Source organism: Rhagoletis zephyria, unplaced genomic scaffold (assembly GCF_001687245.7).
Source record: "Rhagoletis zephyria isolate East Lansing unplaced genomic scaffold, Rhagoletis_zephyria_1.1 Rzeph_scaffold_01668, whole genome shotgun sequence".
Lineage (NCBI taxonomy): Eukaryota > Metazoa > Arthropoda > Insecta > Diptera > Tephritidae > Rhagoletis > Rhagoletis zephyria.
The window spans coordinates 1,612-11,601 of NW_016158752.1; the positions used below are offsets into that span (position 1 = coordinate 1,612).

The window sequence follows — 9,990 nt, forward strand, 5'->3', positions numbered from 1 at the left end:
TACTGAGGGTACAAAAATGAGTACTTTAATACTCGATACCTTATTTGGTGATTTTACTCGATACTTTTCAAAGTACTCGTAGGATCGAGTACTAAAAAAACACCTTTTTAATTTTTTTTCTTTCATTGGCAACCCAATTTTCTTTACTTATAGCGATTACTATCATTCAATTTTGTGCATCACTATAAATAAACTGAAATTTCGTGGAGTCTGTGGCAGAGTTCCTTGTGGTATTAAAATTAACTTAAAAATGAGCACAGTGTGGAAATACGCTGATAAAATCGACAAAACAAGCGCGAAGTGCAAAATTTGCTTCAAGGTTTACAAGTTTTGTGGCAATACATCGAATATGATGAAACACTTAAAGGCAAGTCACCCTCATTTAACTTTCGAGCGGAACTCAGACTCCGAATGGTAAATCCCTATACCTTAAATTTTGCCTGATTTATGCTCACAACTTCATTTTCAGCCCAACTCAACCGCAACTTGTTGAGCAGATCGCAGATATGCAACCAATTCCAAATCCAATCGCTCGCGGTTTTGAGTTGGGCGCTGCTAATAAAGAAGGTGGTTCGCGACACGCTGCTATTATTGTATTTTATTTGTGCTGATTATAAGCCATTCTATACTGTAAAAAATCGTGGATTTCTGAAATTGATAAAACAATTGGCACCTCAGTACCGTATGCCCTCAGACAATACTTTGAAATCCTTGATGACTGAGAAGTACAATGCGTTGAAAATAGCTTTGGTGAAGAACCTTAAAAAGCATAACTTTTTTTGTGTGACCAGCGACATATGGACTGAAACGATGAGCATGACCAGTTTTTTAGGAGTGACCCTACATTATTTAGAAGGCGATTGTCTGAAATATGCCTACATCGCTACCGTAGAGTTGGAGGATAGACACACAGGTACAGCTTTTTTCAACATGTGCATCAGACTCTACATAAAATAAATATATAATATAAATTTTTATTTTTAAACTAGGTCACTATATTGCTCAAAGCTCACAGATTTATTCGCTGATTGGGGTGTGGACAAAAGTAGCATTATGGCAGTGTTGACAGACAATGGAGCCAATATGGTGGCAGCGGTAAAAGTTCTATTTGGCGACGGCAAGAAACATTTACCATGTTTTGCCCATACCATAAACCTTGTAGCCGAGAAGGTGGAGGCGACAAGTGGCATGCCTGAACTTGTACAGAAAGTTAGAGAAATTGTTAAGTTTTTTAAAAAAAGCGTTTTAGCAACAGCCACTTTAAAAAAGGCGCAAGCAAATCCCAAAAAGGTAATTTTGGATGTTAAAACCCGATGGAATTCATGCTTCTACATGATGCAGCGATTCGTGGAATTGGCACCATTCATCTCACCCATTCTACTAAAGGATTTGTACGCTCCACATATGTTGTCTGCCGCTGAATTAAATAATATCAAAGAGCTGCTGAATATTCTTAAACCATTAGAATTCATCACTAGAGAGCTGTCTGGTGAGAAATATGTTACGATTTCGAAGGTTATACCACTCATAAATTGTTTGGTGACCCAAGTTAGCGCTTTAGAAGAAAATGCACCTGTGTGTGCTGCTGCCAAAAAAGTTCTGCCGGATCAAATACAATATCGGTTTGGTCAAATTGAACACGTTCCTATTATAGCAATCAGCACAATGCTTGACCCACGGTTCAAGAACCTACACTTCAGAAGCGCTGAAGCCTGCGGAAGGACAATCGCTTTATTAAAATCTGCAATCGCTGTTCCGCCATCTGTTACGTCATCTGAAAGTGAAAGTGATGGTAACGCTTCTGGTGAACTGGATTTTTGGTCACATCATAAAGAATTAGCCCAAAAGGGCCGAAAAAAAGGACATGGGAGAAACGGCGATGAAATAGCTTTATATTTAAAAAATCCCGTGACTCCATTAAAGTCGAATCCAATCGAGACCTGGGAACACATGAAAGAGGTTTTTCCAGGGCTTTACAGTCAGTTCCGAAAACACGCAGCAATCGTCGCAACTTCTATTCCATCAGAGAGGTTATTTTCGAAAGCCGGTGCAACAATAACTACTGAAAGGAACCGATTAAGCCCGTCTAGATTACAAGAGTTGCTTTTCTTAGCAGCACGGCCAGAGGAAGAGTGGTTTTAAAACTTTTTAATGTTTATAACTGAACTTTTGTAAACTCCAAGATTTCGAGGCAAATTTTGTATTACATATCTATATCTTGCGATGTACGTGAAACATTTTTTCGTTTACTTTTTTATAAAAATATAGTTGATTCCATAACATAAACCAAATAAGTTAAAGTTTAAAACTTTATCAAAATTCACGAAAATTCAAAAGGTTTATAAACTTTTTGGGTATGCAGTTTTGTAACCTATTCAACTTTACGTGTAACCTACTACCGTTGACTTTTAATTCAAACTTGCACATTATAATACTAAAATTGATACCCAAAAAGTTTATAAAAATTCTGAATAAGAATTGAAATTCGTGGAAGTATATATGTATGTATGTACATTTAACGTTAAAATTACTTCCAACATGGAAGTAATTTCTGCAATGAAATAAAAATAAAATAATTTAAATTTCTATTGTTTTAATTTAAGTAAATAACTAGACATATGATTGAAGAATAAAATAATTTTAGTATCTGAAAGAACTTATTTTAATGAGTCCGATACTGAGTAGTATCGATACTTTTTCCCTGATACTTTTAGAGTATCGATACCATGAGCTCGATGCCAGAATGAGTACTCAGTATCGATACCCAAGTCTGAAATTTCGAACCCTACATATCCCAGCACAAAATTTCGAAGGGCTTAGCATGTGTATTTCAGCATACAATTTTTATTTTCATTAGAAGCATCCTGTGTTTGCTTGCCAAATGGTTGCATACATTTAGGCATATGCATAGTAAGAGGAAATGCGCTCCAATTGATTATTACTTCCGATTATTTAAACTCCGCTCATGCATTTTGATATTCGTAGATGGTTTAGTTGTCTATTTGGATAAAAAAGCAAGACGAAAATTTAAAAAAATACTGAAATCATTTAAAAAAGCATCGGGTAAAATCCTGTAAAATGAACTGCATTTACATTAACCACAGATTATATCCCGAAAAAAAACTAAATTTAGGAATATATACAAATAGAAATGCTCAAACTATAAGCTCAAAAACAATAACTGATGCGGTGTTTCCAAGATATTTCAACGCCCTTGAGTGACAAGTATATCCAAGTATATTTTATCAATCATACCGATAATTTCATGTATTAAAATAATTAAAAATGAAAATGAATAAAAAAATTTTATCAGCAAAATGAATAAAATTAAGTGAAATTAATGTTTAATTTCTAACCTAACCTGCATTTGTATGTATGTAACTGAATCGCCTAATAAAAGCTTTACATATAAAAAGATTATCCTAATTTTCGAGCTTAACTCTCTAATCTTTTATTAGAAAAAGAGATTAGCCATGGAAAATTATAATTAAAAATATCTTAGATTAAACCCATAACTTTTTGGTGTCCAAAATAGTTTTATCGATTATACGTGCGAAGAAGAGGAGGAATGTCAAATGTTAAAGTAAACAAAAATTGACCCTAGTAAGGAAAATAGGTGTTAACAAGCACAACGAGCTTTGATTAGATTATATTTATATGTAAACGTGCTTTTATGCTTTGCCGTTCGCATATGTTTACACATCAAATTTCATGAGTACCTAGTACTCACGCTTTTTTTTCTGTGAAGAGCTTACGCATGACTATGCTCTTATTAAAAATCTTAGCATAAAATTGGGTTGGAGCTACTTCGGCCGTTGAAATAAAAGCGAAAATACGTTTTCCTTTTCCCTCCTACGCGTTTCGGCGCTTTTTTTGCGCCTTCTTCAGGGAGTCTATATTTGAACAATAAATAAACAATAAACATGAATAACATTAACCTACATACATAAGTGTTCCAATATATATTGAAAATCATAATTACATTACACAATAACAATCACGTACATAAACTCACAGATAATATATAAATGAAATCACATTTCACAATAATTTTTCTCTTGGCACAACATCATTTGGCTACTGGTTTTTACAATTTGCATAATTACATTTGTTTTCACAATTATATATATTTGTCTCTTATTACTGCTGCGTAAGCGTTGTTAGTGTTGTCAACGTCTTCCTTGAAGTTCATCACGTAATCCAGTTGTTGTTGTATGCGGAGGCTTTCTAGCGGCATTCTCGTCTATTCTCCTCTTTCGATATCCAGAATCCTCGTGTTGTTAAAGTCAGCTGTGTATTCGTTTTTAGTTAAGTGTTGATCCAGCGCTGTTGCCATCTTCTTGTTTCGCGCATCCGTTTTATGTTCATTTATTCGTAGCATTTGTTGCAGTTTTCATTTCCATTGCCATTGCATTTAATTCCATAGACTACATCGCTTTGCTGCTCCCTCTCAATCTTGTAATTCGGTTTTGTGAATATTCTGTCAAGCGTATTATGTGGCTTGTGAGCATATATTATTTTGTCATTTCTTATTATTTTTCGTAGTGTTTGGTTGTTTGTTAGTCCTGGTATGTATTTAATGCCGATGTATTTTTTGTTTGTGCTTTCTGGGTGAACTCTGGTGTTTTGATTTTGTCGGTGATTCTTGTTCACTGTCCTCTCTATTAGATTGTCAATAAGGCCATTAGGGTAGCTGTTTTTTTATAGTATGTTTCATATTTTCTTGTCGTTATATTTCGCAAATTTTTTGTCGCTGAGTATGTTTATTTTTCTAATGAGTCCAGTCGCAGGTTTTATTTTTTGTTTCCACGGATGATTCGAATGGAAATTTATTAATCTACCCGACGAAATAGATCTGAAATACCAGTTAAACCATATGTTGTTATTTTTTCTGTGTAATTCTACATCCAGAAATGCTATTTTGTTATTGTTTTCTTTCTCCGGGGTAAATTTAATTTTGTTGTGTTGTGCATTTTGAGTTGTCAATATTTCCTCCGCGTCCTTTANTCCACGGATGATTCGAATGGAAATTTATTAATCTACCCGACGAAATAGATCTGAAATACCAGTTAAACCATATGTTGTTATTTTTTCTGTGTAATTCTACATCCAGAAATGCTATTTTGTTATTGTTTTCTTTCTCCGAGGTAAATTTAATTTTGTTGTGTTGTGCATTTTGAGTTGTCAATATTTCCTCCGCGTCCTTTATTTTGATGATAGCAAACATATCATCTACATATTTGTTTATGTATATGATACGTATGTCTTTTTGTTTCAATTCGGCTATGCTGTCGTCTAATATTTGGTAAAAGGTATTGTTGTATTTAAAATAATTGTTTTCCCGTAAGCAAAAATCTAGCACCGTCTGGAATTGTTTTTCAGTCATGTTGGTGTAATTTTCCAACTTGTCCCATTTTTCCATGATCGTTCGAATAGCCAAATAAATCGGAATATTTGTAAATAACAAAATTACGTCGAACAATATTAAGCTTTCATCGTCTTCTATTCTGATACTTTGGAGGTTTTCTTTTAATTGAAATGAGTTGTTAATATTGTATTTCTCTGATGTTATATGCTTTAAAATATTTCCTATGAATTTAGATACTTTATAGCACGGTACATTAGTAGATGAAGAAATTGGTCTGAGAGGCGTATTTGGCTTGTGAATTTTTGGCAGTCCATGTAGTCGCGGCGAAGTTGCCGCTGCACAAGTTAAGTATAATTTCTGTTTGGTATCAATTTTCTTCTGCTTGTATAGGTCGTTAACTATCATATTATTTCTTCGTAATAATTGTTGCGTGGGTTCACTCTTTATGGTTTTGTACGTCGTTCTGTCATTGAACATTTCTCTCATTTTATGATCGTAATTGCTTTTGTAAATCATTACCGTTTTGTTTCCTTTGTCTGCTTGGGTTATTATTATCTGATCTTTGTGCTGGTTTATGAATTTTTTAGTGTCTGCATGTGTTTTTAGTATAAATTTTTCTTTCGAGTTATTGTTTAACTTGTCATGGAATCTTTATTTTAAGTGCAATATTGCTTCTTGCTGCGTCTTTTTGTATGCCTTGTTCTAAATCTGCGATTACACATATAGGCGAAAAAGATTTCCTGGAAACGCGCAGTGCAAATTTTCTTCCAAGTGAGAGCAACCATCGGGATTCCTGGGGCACTGTGATGTTCGTTTTGTTAACAAATCAGTCTTCGTTTACCCTAATACCAAATTTTGTAACGTTTATTGAAATTTGTTCTTTAAGTTTTTTGTCATGTATTTTTTGTGTATTTTTAGAGATTTGTTTCGAGAGCTGTTTCTGACATTCTATTACTTTTTCGTAGTCTACTTCTTGAAGTCGCCTTTTCAATATATCATCAGTGTGTCTTGTAGTTGCTTTTATAATTTTGACGTTGATATTGGTCTCTTTTAATTCTAAATTCATAATTTCAAGTAAAAAGCACTGTTCTATTTTCTTAAGTTCTCGCAGGGTAGTTTCTAGTTTAAAACGGGGAATCAATTTCTTGTTCTTACCTGTAGATGTGGCGGAGTGATACCGTATTCTTTACGTCTTAGTAAAAACTTTAACCTTTCTTCCTGTTTAGTTAATTTTTTCATGTTTTTGTTGTATTGTTTGATTATAAAACCTGTCTCTTCATCATATTTTAGTTTAATATGTTGGTAAAATTGTTTCATGTTTATTGCTCTTTAATGCTCGTAGTGTTATTCGGATCTACTCACCGATATTTGTTTCAGTTTGTTGTTTGGGCAAAATTCTTGTAAAATTTTTTCGTTCGGTTGGAGCTACTTCGGCCGGCGAAATAAAAGCGAAAATACGATATCCTTTTCCCTCCTACGCGTTTCGGCGCTTTTTTCCGCGCCTTCTTCAGGGAGTCTATATTTGAACAATAAATAAACAATAAACATGAATAACATTAACCTACAATATACATTGCAAATCATAATTACATTATACAATAACATTCACGTACATAAACTCACAGTTAATATATAAATTAAATCACATTTCACAATAACTTTTCTCTTAGCACAACATCATTTGGCTACTGGTTTTTACAATTTGCATCATTTCTTTTGTTTCTCTCGAAAACTCCAAGAGCCGCTTCATTAGATGTTTTCATTGCCTATGTATCCGCGCCATATAGCAGCACAGGCATGATGAATGGCTTATAGAATGTGGTTTTTGTACGACGAGAGGACTTTACTTCTCAATTGCCTACTCAGTCCAAAGTAGCACTTGTTGGCAAGAGTGATTCTCCGTTGGATCTCAAGTGTTAATACTGGTTCCCAAATAAACGAAGTCATCTACTTTCTCAAATTTGTAACTGTCAATAGCGACATGTATGCCAAGACGCGTATGCTCTGACTCTTTGTGTGATGACAGGAGATATTTCGTTTTTTCGTCGTTCACCACCAGACCCACTCGCTTTGCTTCTCTATCTAATCCCGAGAAACTTACTCTTACAGTTATTTTGGCGGTTAGGGTTCGATATTTAATTATCGTTAAAGTTTAAGAAACTAGTATTAAGAAAATTTTCGCTTCCAACGTTATTCACTTGTCAACTATCATGAAATCTCGTTACTGTGTTTTGAAAGACTATTTGAAAGATCTGCTAACGAGGAGGACTTAGCGTTATGCTGTTCGCCTTTTAGCAATACGTTTTTTTCCTTTAATTTTTAGAACTTATTTCTAATTTTAATTAGTGATTGTAACTCATTATTCATTATTAAATCAAATAAAACGTTTTTCTTTTTAAAATAACAGTAACTAATAAATAAAAGAAAATTAGATTAAAAAATTGTTAAAGAAATATTACGGAATGAGGTAATACAAATAAAAATTAGTGCATGCAGTTTCAACCGGACTATGAAAACAATCAAGAATTTGTTAGCGAAGATATATGGATGTACAAACTTTTGTTTGACTGTAACGTCAAAGATTGCTTCCCAAATGAAGAATTTGCACTACGAATGTACCTTTTTTTAATAGTCACTAACAGTTCAGCAGAAACGTCATTTCTAAACTGAAGCTGATAAAAAAACCCGACCTCGGACGTCCATGACGGACTTTTTGGCTTCACTGATTATCGAAAATGACGTTTATCAACTATTTCATTTTAATGAAATTAGACGGAAACCAATAAGAATAAATTAGTTATTTTATTTGTATTTTCTAGTATTAATCTTTTTATTCTGAATTTATGGGAGTAAATTCCCATAAATTGTCATACATGTCGCCGTTTAAAGTACAAAACCCTTTTAATAAATTTTATTTTTTAGGATAATTTAGTTGGAAGGACGATATTCGGGGGCATTTTCAATACCTACCCGTCCTTATGCAAGAAAATATTTTATCTCTTTTAACTCTACAGAATTTTCTCTTCAATTTGATACCCATACTGGTTTTTCATTACATTGAACTGAATTTTTTGTATCTGTTTTTGAATTAATCATATTTTTTAAAACTGAACACGTGATTTTACTATATTTGAATATATTGATATTATAGAACCTACCCGTTACTCTCCGATTGGTGGGCGTAGCTCCGTCCCACCAAATATAATTACGGCTATAGTAAAGGAGCGGGAGTAGAACCTAACCACAACTTTTCAAGAGAGGGAGTAGAACCTGCCCGTCTCTAAATACCTAGCTAAGTTCTATAGGAGTGGGAGAAGATCCTGCCCGTCTCCTGATACCTAACATAGGGAGTAGAATCTACACTATGTGTGCAAAAGCTCCTGACTCTGCAGCAGTCGCCTGACAACTCCTGTCTGCTTTGATTGCTGGCCGCAGTCGCGTCGCGTATGTCCCGTTGTCCTTTGCGCTTTGTTCTTTGTTGCCATCGTGCTTAAAGTATATGTGCAATTGTATATATATGATTATATGCATAATATCGGTAGTTCAAATCACTTAGTGCTGTAAAATATGTGGCTACAATTCAAAGTATGTATTACTTAACAGCTATATACAATTGTTTATATATATTATATGAACAATTCAAAATATTATATGTATATGTTGTGGGGCTTCAAGCCCTAGGATTGGGTCCCTCAAACGTTTGTATGTATGTCGCTGTTGTGTTTGGTTTGTTTACGCAGCTGGGTCACGCCACTTTGCCGTTGCCTGTATTTCATATCTTGTGTGTTTGTTGCTGTGTTGATTTGGATCTAAATTGTTTTCTTCTTTTTTTTGTGTAATTCATGTTTAAGTGTGTTAAGAAATGTACATATAATAATTTCCTTATTTTTTTCTTCTTAAAAACTTTTTTTTAAATTATATTTCTATTATATTTCCTTCAAAACTTCCTTGACTTATTTTTTTCCCCGCTCGTAAATTGTTCGTAAAAATTTTCCTGAGTTTTCTTCGTTTTTCTTTCAAAGTTGCATTGTTTTAAAAAAAGTTTTACTTATAAAATTTCAGAAAAATAATCAAAAAAAAATTCTCAAACTTTTTTTTTTTAAATATATTCCAAAAAATCCATAACAGAGCTATTGCTTAACATTTTTGTTTTCTCTGCCTTAAAATTTTCTTAAAAAAAAGTTCTGNAATCGTATGCTGCGAATGCCGATTTATTCTAAAGCCAGCCTTTCGACATAAGCTACTTTTCCATACGAACACAGATATATTCCAAAAAATCCATAACAGAGCTATTGCTTAACATTTTTGTTTTCTCTGCCTTAAAATTTTCTTAAAAAAAAGTTCTGAAAACTTCGAAATTTTGATTTTGTTTCTTTTTTTTCCTATTTCCCTGAGATGATTCAGGGTTTTTCATATTTTCCTCGTTTTTGTTTTTTTCCCTTAAATTTCATTTCTCATAAATTTTTCTTTAAGAATTTTCTCTAAGGCTTCAGTTTTTTTCTCTATAGCATTTCCTACGCAAATTTTTCCCTCATATATCGTTTGCCCTCTGTAATTCTTCTCTGAAATCTTCCTCAAGTTTGTTTGTTTATCTACTCCTTTGCTCCCAAAACTTCTCTTAA

General features: G+C 33.4%; 1 protein-coding gene across 1 annotated transcript; it reads left to right on the plus strand.

Moving 5' to 3' along the window:
• Positions 1-250: 250 nt before the first annotated feature.
• On the plus strand, positions 251-8,602 carry LOC108364775 (zinc finger BED domain-containing protein 4-like). The gene is made up of 4 exons (XM_017618612.1): positions 251-414; positions 470-593; positions 1,009-1,792; positions 8,520-8,602. The coding sequence occupies exons 1-4, from the start codon at positions 251-253 to the stop codon at positions 8,600-8,602; spliced, it is 1,155 nt and encodes a 384-aa protein (XP_017474101.1).
• Positions 8,603-9,990: the final 1,388 nt, after the last annotated feature.